This window comes from Biomphalaria glabrata, chromosome 3 (genome assembly GCF_947242115.1).
Source record: "Biomphalaria glabrata chromosome 3, xgBioGlab47.1, whole genome shotgun sequence".
Lineage (NCBI taxonomy): Eukaryota > Metazoa > Mollusca > Gastropoda > Planorbidae > Biomphalaria > Biomphalaria glabrata.
The window spans coordinates 22,569,403-22,596,010 of NC_074713.1; the positions used below are offsets into that span (position 1 = coordinate 22,569,403).

At 36.9% G+C, this 26,608-nt stretch overlaps 3 protein-coding genes and 1 non-coding gene across 16 annotated transcripts in view; 2 read left to right on the forward strand and 2 right to left on the reverse strand.

Annotated features, from left to right (window-relative positions):
* Positions 1 to 16,946, reverse strand: part of LOC106056860 (proton-coupled folate transporter-like) — a 41,574-nt gene extending 24,628 nt beyond the window's left edge. For 3 of the 9 annotated variants that reach the window (XM_056024029.1, XM_013213758.2, XM_056024027.1), the window contains exon 1: positions 2,770 to 2,978. Coding sequence is in view for 2 of the 9 variants with exons in the window: in XM_056024024.1 (XP_055879999.1) it covers positions 1,178 to 1,180 (3 nt within the window). In the remaining 7 variants the exon portion in view is untranslated. Of the gene's footprint in view, positions 1 to 1,177; positions 1,440 to 2,769; positions 2,984 to 16,872 lie in introns of those variants that run through there. The other 6 variants (XM_056024023.1, XM_056024025.1, XM_056024024.1 and 3 more) reach the window with 5 other exon arrangements.
* LOC106056862 (uncharacterized) lies at positions 1,366 to 17,884 on the forward strand. 4 transcript variants are annotated; one of them, XM_056024037.1, is made up of 4 exons: positions 1,366 to 1,458; positions 5,341 to 5,505; positions 8,282 to 8,413; positions 16,901 to 17,884. In XM_056024037.1, the coding sequence occupies exons 2-4, from the start codon at positions 5,450 to 5,452 to the stop codon at positions 17,385 to 17,387; spliced, it is 675 nt and encodes a 224-aa protein (XP_055880012.1). In that variant the 5' UTR covers positions 1,366 to 1,458; positions 5,341 to 5,449; the 3' UTR covers positions 17,388 to 17,884. The 4 variants fall into 4 exon arrangements, with proteins under 4 accessions (XP_055880012.1, XP_055880011.1, XP_055880014.1 ...); XM_056024036.1 differs by having other exon boundaries at positions 5,341 to 5,461; XM_056024038.1 differs by lacking the exon at positions 1,366 to 1,458 and adding an exon at positions 1,463 to 1,604.
* Positions 17,761 to 26,608, reverse strand: part of LOC106056859 (alpha-actinin, sarcomeric) — a 45,177-nt gene continuing 36,329 nt past the window's right edge. For both annotated transcript variants that reach the window (XM_013213755.2, XM_013213754.2), the window contains exons 17-22: positions 25,379 to 25,663; positions 24,123 to 24,176; positions 23,367 to 23,435; positions 23,075 to 23,233; positions 22,769 to 22,927; positions 17,761 to 21,576 (exon numbers count right to left, since the gene is read on the reverse strand). In XM_013213755.2, the coding sequence (XP_013069209.1) occupies positions 21,418 to 21,576; positions 22,769 to 22,927; positions 23,075 to 23,233; positions 23,367 to 23,435; positions 24,123 to 24,176; positions 25,379 to 25,663 (885 nt within the window). In that variant the 3' untranslated portion in view covers positions 17,761 to 21,417. The remainder of the gene's footprint in view (positions 21,577 to 22,768; positions 22,928 to 23,074; positions 23,234 to 23,366; positions 23,436 to 24,122; positions 24,177 to 25,378; positions 25,664 to 26,608) is intronic.
* Positions 24,450 to 24,573, forward strand: LOC129925499 (U4atac minor spliceosomal RNA). Its single transcript, XR_008777264.1, has one exon. It is a non-coding gene; the product is annotated as a U4atac minor spliceosomal RNA (small nuclear RNA).

Below are 26,608 nucleotides of genomic sequence, written 5' to 3' on the forward strand. Positions count from 1 at the left end.
ATTATCACAAAAGGCCATGATGTGTTCAAATTACTAACACCATGATGAATACGCCAATTCGCGACATGGTGTGTAACAAATGATCGAACACATTTTTTCTTAAAAAAAAAGCATTGTAATACATTTATTTAAACTTAAACTTAGGTTAGATGCCTAGATATTAGATGCCTGGATATTAGATGCCTAGATAGATATTAGTGGGAAACGTGGTCGAGAGGCCAAGTGCGCTTGAACTTGGCTTGGCTTGGCTGGAGGTTCGACACCCGACTCGGGCAGAGTTGTGTTTACTGAGCGCATAAAGGCAGCACGGAAAACCAACTCCTAAGATATCCCCTCCCCTCACTGGTCCACAAATGAGATTGGACCAAAAGCGCTCTGAGCATGCTATAAGCATGAAAGTAGCGCTATATAAAAGCTATAATAATAATATTATGTGCCTAGATATTAGATGCCCAGATGTAGGCCCTACAACGGTTGAGTTAGTGTTCGAAGGTTCAAAGTCTATGGACTTATTGCATTTCTTATAAAGTAGCATCAAATCTATTTACTTGAGCACTGAACAAAGTAAGATGAAATAAAACTTTTTTAAAAAAATCACAATAAATTTTCTTTCACAAGTTTTTTTGCGTTGTAATTAGAAAACTTAGCCAAGAGAATGAAAGTACTAATTTCATTAAAGGCAGGCAGGTAATAAAAATCATCTTAAATCATGGCAATTGTACTAATTACCGAACTTTGGGTCTATTTGTGTCCCAAGGTTTTTAAGATTAGGTCAGCTGATATATGGGTTGGATATGTTCTACATATAGATGAAATAACGTGATGCGTAATATAGCGTACGTTTTAGGTCACAAGCCTTGTTCTAATAACGAGTGATATTCTTAGATACTAGATCAGCGTTACATTTGTCAGTGGCATCACTAGGGAGCGCGGGGGTGCAGTCCGCAGCTGGTGACACCCATCAGGGGGGGGGGGGGTTCATTCAGAGCGTTCATGTAGTTTATTTAGATTTACCTGCTTGCAGTGAGCTAGCTAAATGTTCTAAGCACTGAGCTAGCTAAATGTTCTAAGCACTGAGCTAGCTAAATGTTCTAAGCACTGAGCTAGCTAAATGTTCTAAGCACTGAGCTAGCTAAATTGTCGTAACACTGAGACGCGGTATTCCAATCGTATTTACCATCAACGTATCCAAAGATATGATTTCTAGAATTCCGTTGTTCCTCCTTCCAGGACTCTTGGAAATGTCTCACCGACTACAGTCCCTTACCCAACGAATTAGATCACTGAGTGGGATTCATCATCAATGTGCACACCAGGTGTTAACAACAAGGGAAACAAGAGCACCAAGAACGCACTCTGCAACATCTTTATTGAAAGCAGATTGAAGTGCAGACTTTGTTTACACCAATCAACACTTCTAGTCACTAATGGTTGTGTCTCTAAATTACAAGAAATCAGGTCACAAGTCAATTCTTTTGTCACGAACAACTGTTTTTAAAAGGGCTAACTCATAGACTTATAGATTATATCTAGACTGGAAACCGGAAATAAATTCTTATCCGCGATTGATCGATTCACAGACCTATACATATATAGATTTTTATGTACGTAAACTTTTTTTTCAGGCTCTAAGGGGAGACGCCCCAGTCAATCTTTTCTGTCTTAGAAAAGTAATGATCTTAAGTTTTCAAAGTTTAGAAATAATGCAAATTCATTTCTCGGATATTCACGCAAATATATGAAACAAAGCCATTTCCTGTTTGTTTCCATTGAGATAATGTTTTAAAAATCCTAGATGGAAATAATTCATGTTGATTTAAATCATCTTAAGTACATTTAAATAGATTGATTACCTAGATCTTTCTATATTATGTATCTAAAAATTGTAAAATAATAATTATGAGACGAGAGTACTCTTATTTTTTATGTTCAATTACTAGATCTAGATCTAAAAATTAAATTATATGTTACATAGGTTAGGGTTGAAAAAACAACAACTTTACTTCTTTTAACTACTTTACAAAACAACGCCTTGATTCAACTTTCTAAAAAATTTTCACATTTTTTGTAGTGTTAAAAAATCTCCATGTCCAGTCTAGATAAAGTAGGCCTATATATAAGTCTATGGGCTAAATCTTCTTAGTTTCGTTATAATTATTAATTACAAGGCGTGTGTGGGCGAAATTGTTCCGACCAGGAATTCATCTAATTTATATGAAATAATCCATACTACATACTACATAGTCAATTCGCGACTGAAGCAGGCCGCAGAAATTAATTACAGATGATGTAGGCCAATGTCTGTAAACTAGATCTATATCTCTAGGCCGACAACCTTTCAAATTAAATCAAATAATAAGCCTATAGTTTATATTCTAAATACTTCCATTTCATTGAGAGGAGTATCGCTTACTAATTCAAATGCACGAGTAGATTAACAAACGAATACGCGCAGAAAGTAATTACCTTCTGTTTTGAAGGAATTTCTGTCATTTAGAAGATAAGATATGAAAAGCTCTATAGCTAGTTTCTGGAACTAGCCTAGAACTAGGTGTTAATCTAGATCTATTCTAGTCAACATGCCTCACATATATGCATGAATTGTGGGGCAAATGGGCACTAAACTCAAAACAAGCCTATTTATGGTTTAATAAAATATGTGTCCTCCAAAAATGAATCTTCAAAAAACATAAATAGATCTAAATACTCAGGATACTTCTTTGATCAAAGATGAGCTCTTTTGTTCGTAAGACAAGTCAACATACGTACAATTGAACATTAAAGTCTATAAAGGTAGATCTAGGTCTCCAGAACATAATAATTGAGCAGTTCACATGGTCTTATGTACACTTTAACTCACGTAAATCCAATTCTCAGTTAAATGTCGATCAATATTTGAATTAGTACAAAAACTAACACTATTAACCAAAAGTCATTTTGTAACGACTACAAAAGTTCTCTCTCTCTCTCTGACGTTGATATTTAAATCTTTTTTTTTTATACATTGACGAAATTCCATTCAATGTAACCTTGACCTAATCTAGGCTAACCAGATATGGTGGAAGACAAAAAAAAAATGATGTGATTGATGTCTACCTATATCACAGGCAGAAATGTATTGTTCTTATATAAAGCTTATGATCAAAAGTAAAACTCAAAACTGTTTGTGACTTCAGCCCTTTTTCCTCACCATCTTTCTGTTGAATACATCCACACCCACAAAAGTGATAAATTGATTCAACTCAATTCTCTTTTAAAAAATAAATGAAAATTAATTATAAAAAAAATATCCTCTCCCTCCCTCAAGTTCCCTCTCTGTCTCTCTCTCTCTCTCTCTCTGTCTCTCTTTCTCTGTCTCTCTCTCTGTCTCCCTCTCTCTGTTTCTCTCTCTTTCTCTGTCTCTGTCTCCCTCTCTCTCTCTCTCTGTTTCTCTCTCTTTCTCTGTCTCTGTCTCTGTCTCCCTCTCTCTCTCTGTCTCTCTCTCTCTGTCTCTCTCTCTGTCTCTCTCTCTCTGTCTCTCTCTCTCTGTCTCTCTCTCTGTCTCTCTCTCTGTCTCTCTCTCTCTGTCTCTCTCTCTGTCTCTCTTTCTCTGTCTCTCTCTCTGTCTCCCTCTCTCTGTTTCTCTCTCTTTCTCTGTCTCTGTCTCCCTCTCTCTCTCTCTCTGTTTCTCTCTCTTTCTCTGTCTCTGTCTCTGTCTCCCTCTCTCTCTCTGTCTCTCTCTCTCTGTCTCTCTCTCTGTCTCTCTCTCTCTGTCTCTCTCTCTCTGTCTCTCTCTCTGTCTCTCTCTCTGTCTCTCTCTCTGTATCTCTCTCTGTATCTCTCTCTGTCTCTTATATCCTCACTCCATAAAAGTATGAGGCTGCCCTGAAACTACAGCCTCCAACCCAAACCAATAAACGAAGATAAACAAAAAGATAAATGCACAGTCACGCACACAAACATATAAAGTTACATTACAACCACCTACACACAAACATCTACACACCAACACCTACACACGCACACATACTCAATCTAGCGACTTAATAGTTTGTTTTTACAAAGCTTCTATCAACTCACTCTGTCTGTCTGTCTGTCTGGTCAAAAGTTTTGTACACGTTATTTCTCCCACACCCAATCTCGGATGAAGCTGAAATTTTGCACAATTATTTCTGTTACCTGACAACACAAGAAATTATTTTAAAAAATAACCAATTGGTTAATTAACTATTGGTATTTTTTTAAAATTTTATTTGATATCTCGAACAAGAGAAAAAAATTGTACTTGACTGATTTGGTGTTATAAGTTGAATTAGCCCCCTTTATACTTTGTAGGTCGCCGCTTTAAAGTTTGAAGCTAATAATAGGTGACTATGAAACCTATTTTCATGAACGATTCGCTGGCAGATTGGTTAGTGAATTGGCTTGAGGAGGCTTTAGTCCTCTAGTTCGAATTCAGGTCGTTCACCTTTTTTAATGTAAATGCATTTAAAAAGCGATCACCCTGATACCTCTTCTTTCTCCCCCTACCCCTAAGATCATAGCGTATAATGAGAAAGCTAAAAGCATGAAATTGGCTGAACAAAAACAGCTGATAAAAATATTTCTAATCGCATAAATCTAATTTTATTCTTGTTCGTATAGATCTATTACAAATTTAAATACATGACTGATCCAAACGAATTGATACAACTTTATAAAAGCTTTGTGTGTTGTTTTTTTTAAAGTTTTGTTTTTGTTTTTCTTGTTATCTTTCTAGACTAATAGTTCACGTTGGTTTAATGTTGGAGTGTGGGACTTCTGTGAAACATATTTTTTTTTTGTTTAGTAACGGTAATTTCTTTTTTTTTTCCTGTTCAATTACAAAGAAAAATAAGCAGTGCCAATTTTATCAACATAATGTCGACAAGCTTCTATAAACCACGGCCAAATTTGATTCAATACGATATCTGATGATAGAACTATACTGCCAGTACGAAATTGTATTTCAGTTACCAGAAATCTCAAAATCAAGGCGGTGTTAAAATATTAGACATTAGAGATAGCAAGACATTATAGTAGTGTGACCAATTGTTCGAACACAATTAATGATAATTAACTTAAAGATTTTGGTGGAGGAATGGAGAAAGACAATCAACAGATACTGGTTCAACAGGATAGGTGAAGGTGAAGTCGGTTGAAAAACCCAGATCGAGATAAACACCCACAAAACAATTAACGCATCTAGAAATGTGTACTGAATAGTGTCTGGCTCCAGGCTCTCCGTGAATGCCTCCCACATGTTATGTTATGCTACATACAACTCTAGATAGGTCTGTATGTAAATAAATAACGACTAAAATCCTAATCCAACATTCACAGCGGGCCCAAGAGAATGTCCCCGTGAGGTCAGTGGCAACACTTCCAAGGTCATCAACTCAGTCTTCTGCTCCTATGGCTGTTGTCCTGGAGATGGCGGAAATCTTTGGAAATGTTGTCCCGAGTGAGTCTGATAGCAAACAGAGGGTTAAACAAAGGCAGAGCCTGGTAAAAAGTAGTTCGTGTTTATGTTCCGGTTTGAACAAAAATGTTTGATGTCAACATTGCGATCATAATAATAATAATAATAATAATAATAGTAAATTATTACCCTGGTATGTTGAAAAGAATAATCTTTCCAAAAGGCCAAATAAATTTCTTCTGAACATGAAGACTTCTTTACTTTTGAGCGCCAAATTACGCCCCGCCAATTTCCTAAGTCTGCCTTTAGTTTCTAGAAATCTAGATTTTAATTGATGAAAACCCGTAAATATAGACAATATGATTTGAAGTCAGTTTACCAAACCCGTTAATAGCGATGAGTAGTCCTCCTTTATTGGCACGTCACAAAACCATTAGGCATATTTATTTATCTTTCATTCAGTATACCTTTAAACAAAAATGATACTAAAAACTATTGGTAAAATAATAATTTCTTTTTTTGGGGGGATCCACCTAAGGTAAATCAAAATGGGACATTTAAAGAGAGGAAGATTCACAGTTTCCTAAAGGTGTTTGTCGCCAGGGCCGACCTTATGAATTGCGGCCCCCACGTCTAATTTTCTTTTTACAATAGCAACTATTACTGTTAATTATATCATTATTATATCAACATTTATTATACAACATGCATAGGAAGCAACTCAAAACATAGCTTCACAAACGAATTGTTGTATATCTAAACTATAAAAACAAAGTATTAAAACGAATTTTGTCAAACAAATCTATACCATTAATAATATAATGACAAAGAATAATTTAGAAATGGGCCTTTCTTGCTTTCTTCTTCGAAAGGTCTGAAAGAAATTTTTCATAGTTAATGTTTCTGCTTATGAGAGATTCAGTAGATAAAATTGTTCAATTGTTCAGTCGTTCCTGGTGAATTACTGACCCGAGGTTTGGATTAATTTGAGTTTGGAAAAGCTTCTTTTACCAGAAGCGACAGTCACTGGAATGATCAGGGCAATAAACAAATTAGGGGATGCAGTAGACTTATCACTACAAGCAAGATATTGAAAGTTCCTTGGGCTTTTGTTGCTGAGCAGGAAGTATGATCAAGTATCGGTTTTATTATCTCCATTTCTTCAGAAAGCATGTATCCATCTATGTCTTTTGAGATGTCCGTTAGAGAAATCTCCAGAACATTTTTTGATATTGTCCTTTGTTATATTCTAAAAATTAAATAGAAATGAAAAGCGTTTGTGATGTTCCTTCAGCTGTATAAACCGTGGTTTAAAGAGATTGCAATGTCTTGTCAACAGCTTGGTTGAAAAAGTTCGCGCTAAATTCTGTCTCGGGATCTTAAATGGGTTCATGAGGACATTCATAAATAAACATTTTATTTTTCTTGCGTCCGCGCTTCGGTTGAAACACCGGGTCAACTTTAATTAATTTGCAGGCTCATTGGCATCAATAAAAGTAGCATCTAAGCGTATTTCTCACACAATTTTTCAAATGATGTCATCTCTACGGCAACATTCATGGTGCTACTTTGGAGTTCCTTAATAGTAACATTTACTTGAAAGAGTAAAGAGTGCCAGAAATATAGTGCAAACAAAAATATATAGTTTCTCATTTAGTTGACTTTTACCTTTTCCTTGAGCATCATCTGTGTGTCCTGCTAGTTCTTCTAAAGCATCACGCACTTCTGTGTGTCCTGCTAGTTTTTCTAAAGCATCACGCACTTCTGTGTGTCCTGCTAGTTCTTCTAAAGCATCACGCACTTCTGTGTGTCCTGCTAGTTCTTCTAAAGCATCACGCACTTCTGTGTGTCCTGCTAGTTCTTCTAAAGCATCACGCACTTCTGTGTGTCCTGCTAGTTCTTCTAAAGCATCACGCACTTCTGTGTGTCCTGCTAGTTCTTCTAAAGCATCAAGCACTTCTGCAGATTGGAATCTTAAGGTTTAACACTTTCCATTCTATATTTTAATCGTGTTTATGATAGGCCTACTAGTTTAACAGACCTTTCACATGCTTTTAAAAACAGTCTATCTTTTCGTTTTCGCCCTATCGAATGTTAATTTTGTTGAGCGTTACTTCCAGAAGGAAAATGACCACAAGCTACTTCTGTTGTAGTTTCCTCATAAATACTGCCCTCCTTGTTGTCCAGCCTGTTTGTTTGAATGTTCACTTTCAATCAGATCTACTGATTTACGAAATATGTATCTAATCCACACATTTCTCTTTTTCTTTCTTTCTCTTTGCCTTGGCTAAGGTCCTCTTCTTGTTACTACTTTCTACCCTTTTGTCTCTTACTCCTATTTGGGTCTGTGTGCATCAAAGTTAAAATCAACATGTACGCTTGTATCGCAACTTATTAACAAGTAAACGGTGACTATACATGAATACTGTATTGCATGACATTTTTTTGTCATTTGTATAACATTTGTGCTAAAGACGCTTAAATAGTGATGAGGTAGAAAACTGAATTTCTTGTTGTAAACAAACCAGATTGTTATGCAGGTCTACTTTTAAGAGAAACTACAGAAATCTGAAATTTCATACAATTGTGATAGAAGTGGACAAACTTGACGTTACACCGTGTAAGCGTATACGTTAGAAATATACGTATGGCGTCGGTTAAACTAAAGATCCGTCAATCGTACGATACATTATGTTAACCCTGTAAGTCCTACAACTTTAAAAGCCTGTGACAGAATGTGATAGAATTTACTGAAGATATATTGTTTGGAGTCGATTTTCTAAGTCATCATTATTCTTTGTAGAAATCCTGTTCTGTTAGACTTCCTATAAAAAAAGTAATTACTGTCATTGCTATTTCTAGTCCAAATCTGGTCAGAAATCCAGCGCTGGAAAACTGGAACTGGTGTACGACATTTTTACTTATTATCATCTTGTTGACCATCATCACCTTGTTCTTGATAGCTTCATGTTTCGCAGTGGTTTACTCTCGAGGGTAAGTTGAGTCATCACCTTGTTCTTGATAGCTTCATGTTTCGCAGTGGTTTACTCTCGAGGGTAAGTTGAGTCATCACCTTGTTCTTGATAGCTTCATGTTTCGCAGTGGTTTACTCTCGAGGGTAAGTTGAGTCATCACCTTGTTCTTGATAGCTTCATGTTTCGCAGTGGTTTACTCTCGAGGGTAAGTTGAGTCATCACCTTGTTCTTGATAGCTTCATGTTTCGCAGTGGTTTACTCTCGAGGGTAAGTTGAGTCATCACCTTGTTCTTGATAGCCTCATGTTTCGCAGTGGTTTACTCTCGAGGGTAAGTTGAGTCATCACCTTGTTCTTGATAGCTTCATGTTTCGCAGTGGTTTACTCTCGAGGGTGAGTTGAGTCATCACCTTGTTCTTGATAGCCTCATGTTTCGCAGTGGTTTACTCTCGAGGGTAAGTTGAGTCATCACCTTGTTCTTGATAGCTTCATGTTTCGCAGTGGTTTACTCTCGAGGGTAAGTTGAGTCATCACCTTGTTCTTGATAGCTTCATGTTTCGCAGTGGTTTACTCTCGAGGGTAAGTTGAGTCATTACCTTGTTCTTGATAGCCTCATGTTTCGCAGTGGTTTACTCTCGAGGGTAAGTTGAGTCATCACCTTGTTCTTGATAGCCTCATGTGTCGCAGTGGTTTACTCTCGAGGGTAAGTTGAGTCATCACCTTGTTCTTGATAGCTTCATGTTTCGCAGTGGTTTACTCTCGAGGGTAAGTTGAGTCATTACCTTGTTCTTGATAGCCTCATGTTTCGCAGTGGTTTACTCTCGAGGGTAAGTTGAGTCATCACCTTGTTCTTGATAGCCTCATGTTTCGCAATGGTTTACTCTCGAGGGTAAGTTGAGTCATCACCTTGTTCTTGATAGCCTCATGTTTCGCAGTGGTTTACTCTCGAGGGTAAGTTGAGTCATCACCTTGTTCTTGATAGCCTCATGTGTCGCAGTGGTTTACTCTCGAGGGTAAGTTGAGTCATCACCTTGTTCTTGATAGCCTCATGTTTCGCAGTGGTTTACTCTCGAGGGTAAGTTGAGTCATCACCTTGTTCTTGATAGCCTCATGTTTCGCAGTGGTTTACTCTCGAGGGTAAGTTGAGTCATCACCTTGTTCTTGATAGCCTCATGTTTCGCAATGGTTTACTCTCGAGGGTAAGTTGAGTCATCACCTTGTTCTTGATAGCCTCATGTTTCGCAGTGGTTTACTCTCGAGGGTAAGTTGAGTCATCACCTTGTTCTTGATAGCCTCATGTGTCGCAGTGGTTTACTCTCGAGGGTAAGTTGAGTCATCACCTTGTTCTTGATAGCCTCATGTTTCGCAGTGGTTTACTCTCGAGGGTAAGTTGAGTCATCACCTTGTTCTTGATAGCTTCATGTTTCGCAGTGGTTTACTCTCGAGGGTAAGTTGAGTCATCACCTTGTTCTTGATAGCCTCATGTGTCGCAGTGGTTTACTCTCGAGGGTAAGTTGAGTCATCACCTTGTTCTTGATAGCCTCATGTTTCGCAGTGGTTTACTCTCGAGGGTAAGTTGAGTCATCACCTTGTTCTTGATAGCCTCATGTTTCGCAGTGGTTTACTCTCGAGGGTAAGTTGAGTCATCACCTTGTTCTTGATAGCCTCATGTTTCGCAGTGGTTTACTCTCGAGATTAAGTTGAGTCATCACCTTGTTCTTGATAGCCTCATGTTTCGCAGTGGTTTACTCTCGAGGGTAAGTTGAGTCATCACCTTGTTCTTGATAGCCTCATGTTTCGCAGTGGTTTACTCTCGAGGGTAAGTTGAGTCATCACCTTGTTCTTGATAGCCTCATGTTTCGCAGTGGTTTACTCTCGAGGGTAAGTTGAGTCATCACCTTGTTCTTGATAGCTTCATGTTTCGCAGTGGTTTACTCTCGAGATTAAGTTGAGTCATCACCTTGTTCTTGATAGCCTCATGTTTCGCAGTGGTTTACTCTCGAGGGTAAGTTGAGTCATCACTTTGTTCTTGATAGCCTCATGTTTCGCAGTGGTTTACTCTCGAGGGTAAGTTGAGTCATCACCTTGTTCTTGATAGCTTCATGTTTCGCAGTGGTTTACTCTCGAGGGTAAGTTGAGTCATCACCTTGTTCTTGATAGCTTCATGTTTCGCAGTGGTTTACTCTCGAGGGTAAGTTGAGTCATCACCTTGTTCTTGATAGCTTCATGTTTCGCAGTGGTTTACTCTCGAGGGTAAGTTGAGTCATCACCTTGTTTTTGATAGCTTCATGTTTCGCAGTGGTTTACTCTCGAGGGTAAGTTGAGTCATCACCTTGTTCTTGATAGCTTCATGTTTCGCAGTGGTTTACTCTCGAGGGTAAGTTGAGTCATCACCTTGTTCTTGATAGCCTCATGTTTCGCAGTGGTTTACTCTCGAGGGTAAGTTGAGTCATCACCTTGTTCTTGATAGCCTCATGTTTCGCAGTGGTTTACTCTCGAGGGTAAGTTGAGTCATCACCTTGTTCTTGATAGCCTCATGTTTCGCAGTGGTTTACTCTCGAGGGTAAGTTGAGTCATCACCTTGTTCTTGATAGCTTCATGTTTCGCAGTGGTTTACTCTCGAGGGTAAGTTGAGTCATCACCTTGTTCTTGATAGCCTCATGTTTCGCAGTGGTTTACTCTCGAGGGTAAGTTGAGTCATCACCTTGTTCTTGATAGCTTCATGTTTCGCAGTGGTTTACTCTCGAGGGTAAGTTGAGTCATCACCTTGTTCTTGATAGCCTCATGTTTCGCAGTGGTTTACTTTCGAGGGTAAGTTGAGTCATCACCTTGTTCTTGATAGCTTCATGTTTCGCAGTGGTTTACTCTCGAGGGTAAGTTGAGTCATCACCTTGTTCTTGATAGCCTCATGTTTCGCAGTGGTTTACTCTCGAGGGTAAGTTGAGTCATCACCTTGTTCTTGATAGCCTCATGTTTCGCAGTGGTTTACTCTCGAGGCTAAGTTGAGTCATCACCTTGTTCTTGATAGCCTCGTGTTTCGCAGTGGTTTACTCTCGAGGGTAAGTTGAGTCATCACCTTGTTCTTGATAGCTTCATGTTTCGCAGTGGTTTACTCTCGAGGGTAAGTTGAGTCATCACCTTGTTCTTGATAGCCTCATGTTTCGCAGTGGTTTACTCTCGAGGGTAAGTTGAGTCATCACCTTGTTCTTGATAGCCTCATGTTTCGCAGTGGTTTACTCTCGAGGGTAAGTTGAGTCATCACCTTGTTCTTGATAGCCTCATGTTTCGCAGTGGTTTACTCTCGAGGGTAAGTTGAGTCATCACCTTGTTCTTGATAGCTTCATGTTTCGCAGTGGTTTACTCTCGAGGGTAAGTTGAGTCATCACCTTGTTCTTGATAGCTTCATGTTTCGCAGTGGTTTACTCTCGAGGGTAAGTTGAGTCATCACCTTGTTCTTGATAGCTTCATGTTTCGCAGTGGTTTACTCTCGAGGGTAAGTTGAGTCATCACCTTGTTCTTGATAGCTTCATGTTTCGCAGTGGTTTACTCTCGAGATTAAGTTGAGTCATCACCTTGTTCTTGATAGCTTCATGTTTCGCAGTGGTTTACTCTCGAGGGTAAGTTCAGTCATCACCTTGTTCTTGATAGTCTCATGTTTCGCAGTGGTTTACTCTCGAGGGTAAGTTGAGTCATCACCTTGTTCTTGATAGCTTCATGTTTCGCAGTGGTTTACTCTCGAGGGTAAGTTGAGTCATCACCTTGTTCTTGATAGCCTCATGTTTCGCAGTGGTTTACTCTCGAGGGTAAGTTGAGTCATCACCTTGTTCTTGATAGCTTCATGTTTCGCAGTGGTTTACTCTCGAGGGTAAGTTGAGTCATCACCTTGTTCTTGATAGCTTCATGTTTCGCAGTGGTTTACTCTCGAGGGTAAGTTGAGTCATCACCTTGTTCTTGATAGCCTCATGTTTCGCAGTGGTTTACTCTCGAGGGTAAGTTGAGTCATCACCTTGTTCTTGATAGCCTCATGTTTCGCAGTGGTTTACTCTCGAGGGTAAGTTGAGTCATCACCTTGTTCTTGATAGCCTCATGTTTCGCAGTGGTTTACTCTCGAGGGTAAGTTGAGTCATCACCTTGTTCTTGATAGCTTCATGTTTCGCAGTGGTTTACTCTCGAGGGTAAGTTGAGTCATCACCTTGTTCTTGATAGCTTCATGTTTCGCAGTGGTTTACTCTCGAGGGTAAGTTGAGTCATCACCTTGTTCTTGATAGCCTCATGTTTCGCAGTGGTTTACTCTCGAGGGTAAGTTAAGTCATCACCTTGTTCTTGATAGCTTCATGTTTCGCGGTGGTTTACTCTCGAGGGTAAGTTGAGTCATCACCTTGTTCTTGATAGCCTCATGTTTCGCAGTGGTTTACTCTCGAGGGTAAGTTGAGTCATCACCTTGTTCTTGATAGCCTCATGTTTCGCAGTGGTTTACTCTCGAGGGTAAGTTGAGTCATCACCATGTTCTTGATAGCCTCATGTTTCGCAGTGGTTTACTCTCGAGGGTAAGTTGAGTCATCACCTTGTTCTTGATAGCCTCATGTTTCGCAGTGGTTTACTCTCGAGGGTAAGTTGAGTCATCACCTTGTTCTTGATAGCTTCATGTTTCGCAGTGGTTTACTCTCGAGGGTAAGTTGAGTCATTACCTTGTTCTTGATAGCTTCATGTTTCGCAGTGGTTTACTCTCGAGGGTAAGTTGAGTCATCACCTTGTTCTTGATAGCTTCATGTTTCGCAGTGGTTTACTCTCGAGGGTAAGTTGAGTCATCACCTTGTTCTTGATAGCTTCATGTTTCGCAGTGGTTTACTCTCGAGGGTAAGTTGAGTCATCACCTTGTTCTTGATAGCTTCATGTTTCGCAGTGGTTTACTCTCGAGGGTAAGTTGAGTCATCACCTTGTTCTTGATAGCTTCATGTTTCGCAATGGTTTACTCTCGAGGGTAAGTTGAGTCATCACCTTGTTCTTGATAGCTTCATGTTTCGCAGTGGTTTACTCTCGAGGGTAAGTTGAGTCATCACCTTGTTCTTGATAGCCTCATGTTTCGCAGTGGTTTACTCTCGAGGGTAAGTTGAGTCATCACCTTGTTCTTGATAGCCTCATGTTTCGCAGTGGTTTACTCTCGAGGGTAAGTTGAGTCATCACCTTGTTTTTGATAGCTTCATGTTTCGCAGTGGTTTACTCTCGAGGGTAAGTTGAGTCATCACCTTGTTCTTGATAGCTTCATGTTTCGCAGTGGTTTACTCTCGAGGGTAAGTTGAGTCATCACCTTGTTCTTGATAGCTTCATGTTTCGCAGTGGTTTACTCTCGAGGGTAAGTTGAGTCATCACCTTGTTCTTGATAGCTTCATGTTTCGCAGTGGTTTACTCTCGAGGGTAAGTTGAGTCATCACCTTGTTCTTGATAGCTTCATGTTTCGCAGTGGTTTACTCTCGAGGGTAAGTTGAGTCATCACCTTGTTCTTGATAGCCTCATGTTTCGCAGTGGTTTACTCTCGAGGGTAAGTTGAGTCATCACCTTGTTCTTGATAGCCTCATGTTTCGCAGTGGTTTACTCTCGAGGGTAAGTTGAGTCATCACCTTGTTCTTGATAGCTTCATGTTTCGCAGTGGTTTACTCTCGAGGGTAAGTTAAGTCATCACCTTGTTCTTGATAGCTTCATGTTTCGCAGTGGTTTACTCTCGAGGGTAAGTTGAGTCATCACCTTGTTCTTGATAGCCTCATGTTTCGCAGTGGTTTACTCTCGAGGGTAAGTTGAGTCATCACCTTGTTCTTGATAGCCTCATGTTTCGCAGTGGTTTACTCTCGAGGGTAAGTTGAGTCATCACCTTGTTCTTGATAGCTTCATGTTTCGCAGTGGTTTACTCTCGAGGGTAAGTTGAGTCATCACCTTGTTCTTGATAGCCTCATGTTTCGCAGTGGTTTACTCTCGAGGGTAAGTTGAGTCATCACCTTGTTCTTGATAGCCTCATGTTTCGCAGTGGTTTACTCTCGAGGGTAAGTTGAGTCATCACCTTGTTCTTGATAGCTTCATGTTTCGCAGTGGTTTACTCTCGAGGGTAAGTTGAGTCATCACCTTGTTCTTGATAGCTTCATGTTTCGCAGTGGTTTACTCTCGAGGGTAAGTTGAGTCATCACCTTGTTCTTGATAGCTTCATGTTTCGCAGTGGTTTACTCTCGAGGGTAAGTTGAGTCATCACCTTGTTCTTGATAGCTTCATGTTTCGCAGTGGTTTACTCTCGAGGGTAAGTTGAGTCATCACATTGTTCTTGATAGCTTCATGTTTCGCAGTGGTTTACTCTCGAGGGTAAGTTGAGTCATCACCTTGTTCTTGATAGCTTCATGTTTCGCAGTGGTTTACTCTCGAGGGTAAGTTGAGTCATCACCTTGTTCTTGATAGCTTCATGTTTCGCAATGGTTTACTCTCGGGGTAAGTTGAGTCATTACCTTGTTCTTGATAGCTTCATGTTTCGCAATGGTTTACTCTCGGGGTAAGTTGAGTCATTACCTTGTTCTTGATAGCTTCATGTTTCGCAATGGTTTACTCTCGGGGTAAGTTGAGTCATTACCTTGTTCTTGATAGCTTCATGTTTCGCAATGGTTTACTCTCGGGGGTAAGTTGAGTAATCACCTTGTTCTTGATAGCTTCATGTTTCGCAATGGTTTACTCTCGGGGTAAGTTGAGTCATTACCTTGTTCTTGATAGCTTCATGTTTCGCAATGGTTTACTCTCGGGGGTAAGTTGAGTCATTACCTTGTTCTTGATAGCTTCATGTTTCGCAATGGTTTACTCTCGGGGGTAAGTTGAGTCATCACCTTGTTCTTGATAGCTTCATGTTTCGCAGTGGTTTACTCTCGGGGTAAGTTGAGTCATCACCTTGTTCTTGATAGCTTCATGTTTCGCAATGGTTTACTCTCGGGGGTAAGTTGGAGGACAAATGATGAGATGCCATTGCTAATGTTGTTATAAACAAGCAGTATATACAAAAATCAATTCTTACTTTATGTTCAACTCATATTTTATGTTTACAATAGGCCTACGTCTATTCATGTCATGACTTCATGGAGGGCGGAACTTGGTTACTGATATAAAAACGGCTCTAAAGTTGTTTTTTCTAGAAATTTAACAGTTGATGTATATCGCTGAGAAAGGAATTACTAGCTCGTTGGCCACACGGAGAAAACTCTAGTTTAACCGTTATAATTTTTCAAAGTGAAAAATGAAATGAATCTAAAATTTCGCTACACATTGGAGTAAACAAAAAGATGCCGTAGCGATAACTGAGTTATTTATTCACTTACAAAGTTAATAAAGTTTATTGTTAGATTATCTTAGCTTTGTTTATATTTTTACGTAAATCTAATATAGGTTACGTCTAGACTATAGATTCTAGATCTAGAAGTAGATTATTTTCAGTTGTATTTTTTTTATTTAAATGTTTTTCTTGTTCATAATTTGTCTTTACCTTTGGATGGGGGCGACCATATGCAAATAGGATTTCTAATGCTTATATCATAAGAAAAATACTGTTGTTAGTTCCCCCATTGGCTTTAACGATAAAAAAAATGTAATTCAATATTTAAAGAAATGATCTTTCTGAACTTTTAATAGAATGTGACTTTATGGAGTTTAGGTGAAGCATTTCAGCTCAATAGAGGAATGAAAAGTTGACAAAATAAATTATTAAAATTTTGACTACGAAGAAAGTGTGAATTCACAGTAGGAATGGAGAGTCTTTCAAAACTTCTAGTCTGCGGATAGGATTGCCTGTGGACTTCTGCTTTGTTGTCTGCCACGACATTAAATTGATAGAACAACGTTGAGTGCTAATCTTGCAGAGGTGGCGCTTGGCTGTTCCAATGGGTATTTTTAAAAGGCTGAGAACCGTTGGTAGATTCTATTTATTATTGTAATCAGGTAGCGACACTCAGCAGTGATGTGTCTATTCACAAACGACTTATTAGCGATAGGTGGGTTTGTGGGTTTCACACATCACATTGTGTGCGTGACGATCGGAATTCAACCTCGGACTAAAGCCCAATTATAAAAAAGAAAGGAAGGAACACTTTGTTAAAAGAAAGTAGATAAAGGTTTCTAAAACTTTTTTTCTGACATGAAACACTTCGAGAATTGAACAAAATAGTTTTTTTTAGTTTGGTTAATTCTAACTTGCCCTATAGACTACACACTTTAAACCCCCCCCCCCCCCCCGGCTACACCAATGGTCTATCTCTATACATTTGCATCGTGACCTTGAATAAAAGTGTATAGACTAATTTCGAGTTCAAAATGCGCGTTTTGAACGTTGTAAAAAAAATCTAAAAAAAAAAACAAAAAAAAACCCATTGTCTCCATGTGATCTAATAAGCAAGAGACTGTATGTAGTGCATGTATTGCCACGACATTAACTACACACTTAACTATTGTACTCATATACTAACCTCTTCTATTTCAAATGTCTCATTTTAGCGAAGACCATCATCGGAGACCTCTCCCACGTTCGGGTCAGCCTGCTCCGGTCTTCTTTTCTGAAGCACCGTATTTCTATCTTTCTGTTGCCGACGCATGGGCGGAACAAGACATGGTGACTCCTGAAGGAAGATACCAGTGGATGCCTTTGAATCCTGCCCCAATGGGCTACACCGCATACCAAATGATGGGGCCTGTAGCTTTGAGCGAGTACCAGACTACGTTGTCAGCTCGCGACTGGGACCTTTTCTTCACGAGGTGGATACCTCCGGCACTGATCACGGTTTGTCTCCCCGACGACCGCAATGGTCCAGAAATAGAGGAAGTGGACAAGTTCGGAACAGGAGACAAGCCAGACGACAGTTGCAAAGACCACGTGACAGGTGAGACGTGTGCCAGCAAAGAAGGTAAAGGCGACCTACTTTTCACAGACAATAAATTCAGTCAAGGCGCATCCATTCCGGAACCGGCCACTATTGATACGTAACACCCAAAAGAATACATCTCTCACTTCTGGAAACATTTTGCTGAAATATCTACGTCTGGTCCAACAGTAGAACGCTATAAAATCTATTAAGATCTATCTTACAATAAGAGAATGTTTAGTAATATTTTTTTTACTTGTACAAAATGTATTATTTGGTTTTGTTAATAATTATTAATTTCTATTGTGTTCTAAATATGTCAAGCAGTAAATCCGTTCTTTGGGTATGATAGTACTTTTAGTTCTACTCTAGAAGCCCAGTAAAAACAATTTCTGCCACTAAACAGTCAGACCAGCCAGAGCGGTTAGTTTGGGCAGAAACACAACATACACAGTCATGGAACAAGACAGTCATACAAACGAGAAATGCCGTTAATGGGTATTCAATGCTTTTTATTTTGGTTACTATATGGAGGGCAGAGTTGGGACAGCCATCTCTGAGTGACTAAAATAAACAAATTCAAATAAAATAAAAAATACGTGACAAAAAAAAAAAAAAACTTGACACGGAATAACATGTTCAAATAAAACACTTTGTCTAGATGCGAACGACAGCAGTATCTAAGAATTCACACATCGACATACGCTAAAAAAACGAGGACAAAGGGAAGCCACTCTCGATATAATTGTATCAAAAGTTAAGATGAGGCTAGCATGAACTTAATGAGTTTGAATATTATTCTAATCTAATAACAATAATAGTCAACTCAAGGACTCAGCTAGGTTAGTGACAGCAGCTTAGTCCGGTTTTAATTTTTTTTTTTTATAAATGTATAACCATTATAGAGAATTGGAGCATTTTATAATACATTGATCAAGTCATGTCAACAATTACTGTATGAAGTCTTTTTTTAAAATGTTGGAGCAGCCAACAATGTTTGGAGTCAGGTCCTAACAACTTTTTTTCTTTTCCCTCTTAATACTTTGTCTTTTTGAGAGACTAAACAAACAAACAAACAAGGTATTACAATAATGTGAAATAAAGTGTACTAAGAAAACTGTTACAAATAGAGAATTATTCATCCTAAGTTTAAAAAATATATATATACAAAACTAACATTCTTGACATCCTAATCCTGATCACCAGACCAGGCATTACTTCTCATTGCATGGGTATAATATAAATAACTAAGATAGGAACAAAACTGATTTGTATAAGACAAGACAAAATGTTCCTAGACGATTTGTCAGCTGATGCTGTCTTCTGTGTAAGTTGCAATGTGTGCACATCAACCCATCCATAGACTACTATCTGCAATAAGCATTGGCAAGGAGCTGTTAAACAAGTGAATAGCAATTTAAAAAATGCACTTTATACAATTCTTCCAAGTCTGAACATAATGTATAGAACATGTTGATTTACCATTCAATTTGATATATAAGATTGTTATAGTCATGTCTTAATAATGGTTTACAAATGCCATCGCTGCTGAGTAACATAAAAAAAGAGATGTCACATGCAGAGTAGAGACTCTCCATGCAGAGTTCAGTCAGTCTTCTGAACAGTAATTGTTTCAGAATAACTGATTCCCTTTGTTAAGGGAGTTACATATCTTTGGGGAGGTAGAGAAAATGTTGCTAGAAGCCAGTTCTGACAAGTTTGATGTCTTAGTCATCAATGTACCCTTGAGAAGGCAGACAACCTCTCTATAAAACAAGCCTCCATATAAAGATTGCCTAAAGAAAACAACAGCAGGTTAGGCAACTCTGCATGTATAGAACACAGGCTAAACCAGGACACCAGCTATAAGTATCCTATCAAAATAGTAACAACTAATTTCATTTTAGGTTAACTCTTAATAAGAATATACTTAACCTACTAAAGACATCTTAGGAAAAAAATCACAAAGAAAATACAATAAATAACAGTTCAAGTGTAGAGCTGTAAAAATTATTTAACAAAAATGTATAGAGAATACAATGTAAAATAAGAACTCTTCACCACTCTCACTGGGGATGTTCCCAGAACACCTCTCACTGGGAATGTTCCCAGAACACCTCTCACTGGGGATGTTCCCAGAACACCTCTCACTGGGGATGTTCCCAGAACACCTCTCACTGGGGATGTTCTCAAAATAAATGTCATTGGGGATGTTCCCAGAACTACATTTGTTGAAAGATCTTCATCATCCAGTGATACAAGTAGAAACTATCATGAAAATACAACTGCCTGAAAAGGTGATATGATATAGATCTAATTGTTTTGTGAGTCAATTTCCATGCTTAGGCTGGAAGATAAAACTGCATAAAAGAATTAAGAAAATTAATCAAACATACACACACACACACATTGAGGTCAGACAAATAAACATAAAAAAAAAAAAAATTCCACAAAATGTCAGATTTTGAAATGACTTTATATACATGCAACTTTCTCCATATAGATATAATACATTTGAATATAGATTTCCAAAACTACAAGTATTTTATTTCTATACTAGAAAACAAAATTTGATTTCAAAGCTCTGAAGGTAAAATAAAAAAAAAAATGTAAATATCACTGAATTTAATTAAATGTGAGAAGTACAAAACCAATTACTACATTCATCACCTCAAAACTTTTCTGACAGAAGTCAAAGGTCATAGAATTTTGGTTAAATTAAATAAATATTTTGTTTGCAAAGATATTGAACATCTTTCAGTAAACAAAAACACCACAACAGTAAAACAAAAGTATCCACAAAAACACACCATTGGAAAATAAATGGTTTTTGAAAGTCTGTTCAAACCAAACTGGGAATACATGCCCACTCCTACATCTAGTAACACTCATCTACAGGTCAACAAAAATGTCTCTTTAGGAAGAGATTGATGTTCTAGAACTTTTTTCATTTTATGTTCATTTAAAAAAATATATGTGTATAAATATATATATATATATGTATAAGCTTTACAAGCTGATGGAATTATTAATGCTAATTATACTTAACAAAAAAAAGATGTATAAATAAAACAATGTAATTTAAAAAAAAACTCCTGGCTCATTATGGACACTATGGAATAAAATCTCATTTTGTTAATGGGAGGCAAGAGAGGTAACTTGCATACATACAAGGCACTGTTAGTTCACACAATAGCATCATTCAGTGATCTTTTCCTGAATGTAGTTTGACTAATGAGGTTGTGCTTTTGCATCATCCTACACACCTGATGTCACATGACTTTGTTCAACACAAATGTCACAACCATATGACTTTGAGGACAAAATTATGGACTATCTAATTGTATTCTACAAGACTACATTATCACTGGAATTAAGTGTGTCTTGAAATGTGCTTTGATACTGTTCAGTTGATATGAAACTATTGCTTCAGGGGCTATGTAACTCAAAACAAACACACACAAAACAAGTTGTATTTTACATTCAAAGTTTATTTTTTTTTTAACTTTTAAATTGTTTACAGCTAAAAAAAAAAAATAAAAAAATTTAGGGGGACAATATCTTGCATCACTTTTTTTTTTATACAATGCTGTACCATTTAACATGTTTTCATTTAACCAAAATTATATATATATGTATAAAAAAAACTATGAACACTCAGAACACAGTCAACTAAGTCCCACTGCTTGTGTAATGCATGCTGCACATGCTAATTAATTAGGGGATTCTAGTGAGTTAAAAAAATAACTTTTAACAATGTCAGCAAATAGAGATTGATAATGAACTGCACAGCAGGCCAGAGGCAAAAACACGAAACAAGTTCTGACAAAAACACAGTTTAAAATTACTTCTTAGATTCTCTTGCTAACCAATAAGAAATAGAAAAGAAAAACAACAAACAAATAAAACAAAGGTGTATTTCATAGATCTTGATATCAGGCAGCAATGCTATTTTTTTTTTTGTTTAAAAAATATATTTGCATTGAAAAAAAACTACTTAAAATCCTGACAGTATTTAAACCCAGTAACATCCAGTAGTCTGGTGTGTGTGTGTGTATGTAATGCATGATGAAAGTTCTAATAATGAGATTAGAGGGGTAAGATAAGAAAGGACTCCGACTCCCCAATTGTTCCTAAATTTAGGTCCTAGTTCTAGAGGTCACTCTCTCCATAGAGGGCTGTTGAGAAGGACATGTAATCTAGTGCTCCTGGCACGGCATCACGCCCTGTGTAGGGTGCCATTCTCTGGATACAGTATTCTGCCTGATCTGGAGGAAGCTCCTGGCGTAATATCTGGGCTGTAATGTAGGGCTAGCAAAACAAACAAAACAAAAAAAAAAAGGTTTAAAAGCCTGCACAAACAGATCTAATTATTTAAATCTTCAAACAAGTTCAAGAACTATCATTTTTTAACTGTTTACAGGTTAGAGTTTGTTTTCTTCAAAATATAATAATTAATGCTGTAAACAGAAGCCAAAAAAATATATAGAAGAAATTTCCAAGGCACTGTCACAAGTCAATCTGGCAAGTGACTAAAACGATACCTTTCTAGCATTTTCTAGTCCCTACCAAAAATTCTGAATATAGCTCATATTTCAGGGCACTAATTAAGAGAGAAGAAATTTTCTTCTGATTATCTGTATTTCTAGGTCTTCAAGAATGATTAAATTTATATTTAGTGATATAGATGGTAAGATCTGGTATTTATTGTGTCATTATACTTATAGATACAGGGAAGAAGAGCTCAGCCTTGGCTACCTACCCACCAAGGAAAAGGAAAACTCAGAATTCAAATCTTTGCAGCATTGCAGCTATACCCAAACATGGGAAAGGCTTTGGGAGTCAACCCTGAGGAAAAGGAGCTGGCAACTTTAGCCAGTTTATGGTACACAATGCTACACCCTGGCAGAGCCTGTGATGCCACTTATCCCAAAATGTATTGGCACTTGTCGTTCCTTTTGATACTTCAGCAGTGTGGAGAGGGTGGAACAGATGTGTGGGTGACATTGTTCCGACCATAACTAATTTATATGACAAAACACACAATTCCAGCATGACATCAAATTATTAAGTAAAAAAAAATAATGTAATTAAAGATTGTGCATTTGCAATATTAAATTTGTATCCATGTTTAACCTATTATTTATTTTTTGAATAGCTACTGTATAGCACAACTTTCATGCTTTTAGCATGCTCTATATCCATATCCATGCGCTATATCCAATCTCTTTTGTGGACCAGTGGAGGGAGAGGGTATTCGGACTCTGCTCAAGTTGGGATTTGAAACTGAGCCCCTTTGATAGGTAGTCAAGTGGTATTTTCCACTCAACCACACTTAATAAAATAATTCAGTTGGAATACAAGCCACATTAACATTTTTTTTGGTGTCTTTTTAGTTCTACAAAGTAACTGAATGTTAACTACTTTTCAATTGGTCCATTCTGGAAATGCCTAATCAACCCACATAATACATTTCATCATGATGGGAGTACAATAGCTTTACCTTGTCACCAGCAAGAATCTTAAAAGACTGCATCACTTGTTCTGCAGTGTCAGTATCAGCAGTCTCACGTGTCATGAAGTCCAAGAATGCATCAAATGTAACATAGTTGGAACGGTTGGGATCCACAATAGACATTATCCTCTGGAAATCAGCCTCTCCCTGTCAAAATAGACTTGGAAATGTAAGTTCAGGTTTACACAGAAATAAAATCTAGACTAAATAAGAAAACTTTTGAATGCACAAATCAATAAAACCACAGTACAAGATTGAAAACTCTAACTTGTGCTAACTTGTTCTTGGACAAACCTGTTTGTCATCTCGTATTTTATATCCCAAACTAATAAGGCAAGCTTTGAATTCCTTGGGCTCCAGTCTCTTAGTGCGGTTTTTGTCAAAGTGATTGAAGGACATTCTGAATTCATTCATCTGGGCTTCACTTATACCCTTTGAGTCCCTGGTTAATATCTACAAAATAATTAATTTTGATTTGTCAATTAATTTTAGCAAAAAAAAAAAAAAAAAAAAAAGATATCATCATTCATTTAGCGAAAGGGAGAAAAAAATCTAAACAGAGAAAATCCAAATACAAATTACAAACCTGGTTTTCAACTTCATTAATATTTCTTGCAATAGCTGTCAACAACTGTTCCCAACCAACTCGAAGTGTCTGAAAGAGCACAAGGTGAAATAAGAATCCAAGTGAATAAACAATTATAAAGTAATAAGAGAAAAGTATATATTCTAAATATGTTTAAAAAAAAACAACAATAATTTCTTTGTAATTATAATTTTAAAAAAATGGGACTTAGGGGCATTTAAATGAGGTTCCAAATGGTTAATAAAGGAAATACTATGTACAACGAAACACAATTTATGTAAGTTTCAATGAAAACCAACAACTGAGCAGAGTTTAAGACACAACTAAAATGACACATAAAACACATCTTCTCTCTTGAAGTAAATTTAGTAATTTATATAAAATAAGATAAGAATATTTAGGTTCAAAAAAAGAAAAAGAAACAGGCCAGGTCTTTCCCGGTTATTAATAAATTGTCAAAAATGTTAATGGTCCTTCAAAGATTGAAAAAAAAAAATTGAATCAAATATTGTTATAATTATTTATAAACGTAGTAAGTGAATATATAATTTTTGTCCACAGACCTTTAAAATTGAAATTATATATATATATATAAATATATATATTTTTTTTAATTTGGCTTTGGCGAAGACCATAACAAAGTGGGAAATACTAATACTAAATCAACAACTTTGTTTTGCTAATTTGCACTACATTTTTTAACACTTAAATTTATAGACTAAGAGAACAATTGATATTAAATTGGTAAATACCTACCTCCATTGTGTACTGTGTATAACGATTCTCAAAAATCATTGCTTCTTGGACTTCCTAAGGGGAAAACAAGGGGAGGTAATTGAAATCATAAAAAGAATAAAACTTAATATAAATTCAAAATGTTATCCCATGTCAATGAAATAGCACTGAAATAATTGCTGTGACTCCATGTGACTTTAAATAAAAAAAATAGATAAATAAATACTTTTACAGAAAGCTAGCCAAAATTGTGTCAACAAAATAAATTAATCTTTCCAGAAGTAAAACCATAGATTAGTAACATAATGCTATCATACATAGTCTCAAGGTCCTCAAATTTTATGTTTAACCGTCCTTGTCATGGGGTGAGAGCTTGTTCAATGAGCGTTTAGCGAGAGCAAGACTGCTGACACCATTACAATAAACAAACCGCATCGCCTCGTAAAGAGGTCAGGGTGCAATTTTTAAAGCCTCGTAAGGGGTACACTCTCTTTCACTGATAACTAATATATATGTATATACAGAAATGGAATAGATTGAAATGTGGTACAAAAGGCTGATACTAAGTTCAAGACCAAGAGAAGTGTATATAGACACAAAAAAAAACATTCCTATCAAATCATCTATGGTAATTTTCCTCCAAATTTTGACTACCGGTACAACACAAGCTACAAAGCTTATATTGGGACTAACTATACCCTCAGTAAAACAGGAACCAACATAGTAGTGTTGGCATCATGAAAGCTACTCTAGTAGTGTTGGCATCATGAAAGCTACTCTAGTAGTGTTGGCATCATGAAAGCTACTCTAACTGTATATAAAATTGGGTATGAGTTAGAACCCAAATACAGACATATTTCAAAAAAGATATGAGAAATGTTTCAAACAATGACTGCCTCCAGTCACAATTGTCAGCATATCATGCAAACATCTCTGGGATATAGTTTCACAAGAGCAAAAAGTTGTAGTTTCATCTATATTAAGAACAATGCAGGTGACAGTGACTATAGCACTTGATTTTTTGAGATCTGTGACAGATGGAAAGTACAAAAGTAATAATGGTTTTTCACTAATAGGGGCAGATAAAATCAGGCTCTATAGATCACATCAATGTAAGTGTGAAACATGTGTAAAGCTACAGAACAACTACAATATTAATCACTGAACAGAGAAACAAAATAATGGTTATAAATTACCTTCATTTTAAACCATGATTAATGTACTGGTAGATACATGGGATAGAGCATTGTGTGACAATCTAAATAATGAAACCTTACCTGGTTGTACTTTTCCAGCTCCTCCATGTTGGGTTTATAAGCCACAACAGCCTTGTCAAATTGCTGCAGTTTCTTCAATTGCTCTTCCAAAGAGGAACGTCCAGTTACACCGATGGAAGCCACAGCATCTAGCTGGTTCTCAATCCACTGGCCAACAACATTTGCCTTGGCAGCAAACTGCCTGCGCAGCCTTTCATTGTTCTGTTGCCTCATCATTTCCTGTTGAAGTGTTGTATCACGGTGGGGCACCAGTTGCTTGACTTCTCCCCATTTGTTTGTAATATCCTAGGGAAGAAAGTGTTGCTTTTGTATCAGTCATGCCATTAATGTACTATTTAATCATGTGTAAACATTATAATATGTAAAAATATATTTTTTAATTTGTTGATACGTGACTGAATGTAAAATGGGTATAAATACTAAATTAGCAATTAGAATATTTAAAAACAAGTGTAAGTTTATAGAAAAAGAAACAAGATGTTTCCTGTGTCAATCAGAACACAAAGAAAATGGACTAAAATCACACTATGGCTACTTAATTAGATATACCTAAAAACATTATTGAAGAAGAAATGCGTATATAAAAAAAGTAACGAAACTTCAACTGTTCATTCAGGATAAAATTAAAATATATCAAGTTTTGCAGCTGTAGAGTTGAACAAATACAGAAATATTTAATAGAAATAAATGAAAGATATATAGTGTCTCTGTATTATATCACTAAGCCAAGTTGTTTCAAATCTTTAACAAATTATAAGGTACTTAAAACAGGTCAACAACAAGCTACATGTACAGTACGACAAATTAGAATATTACATTTATGTAATTGGTTGTTTTATTTTTATATACAATGTTAAATTAATGCTTTTCAAAGTAGGATAATAAAACAAAGGACAAATACTGTATTAGTCTTTTTTTTTTTTTAGTAAGCCTTGAAACTGATGTGAAAGCAAAGCATGCAGCAGTACTACAATTTGTTGTTCTCCAATGCTAGTGTGCAGACAGACAAAACATAAAACATTCACATGAGAGTATGATGAAAGGACATATTAATAGAGAAGAGAGACATACAAGTCTGAAAACTTATTACAAAAACTCTTCTGATATGAATTAATTGATCATGTAATTTTTAATGATAAAGAATTATTAGGTTTAAAAAAAATGTTACAAAACATTTTTAAATGTATGTAAAGTATAGTTCTATAAATTTTTATTGTCACTGAAAATTTC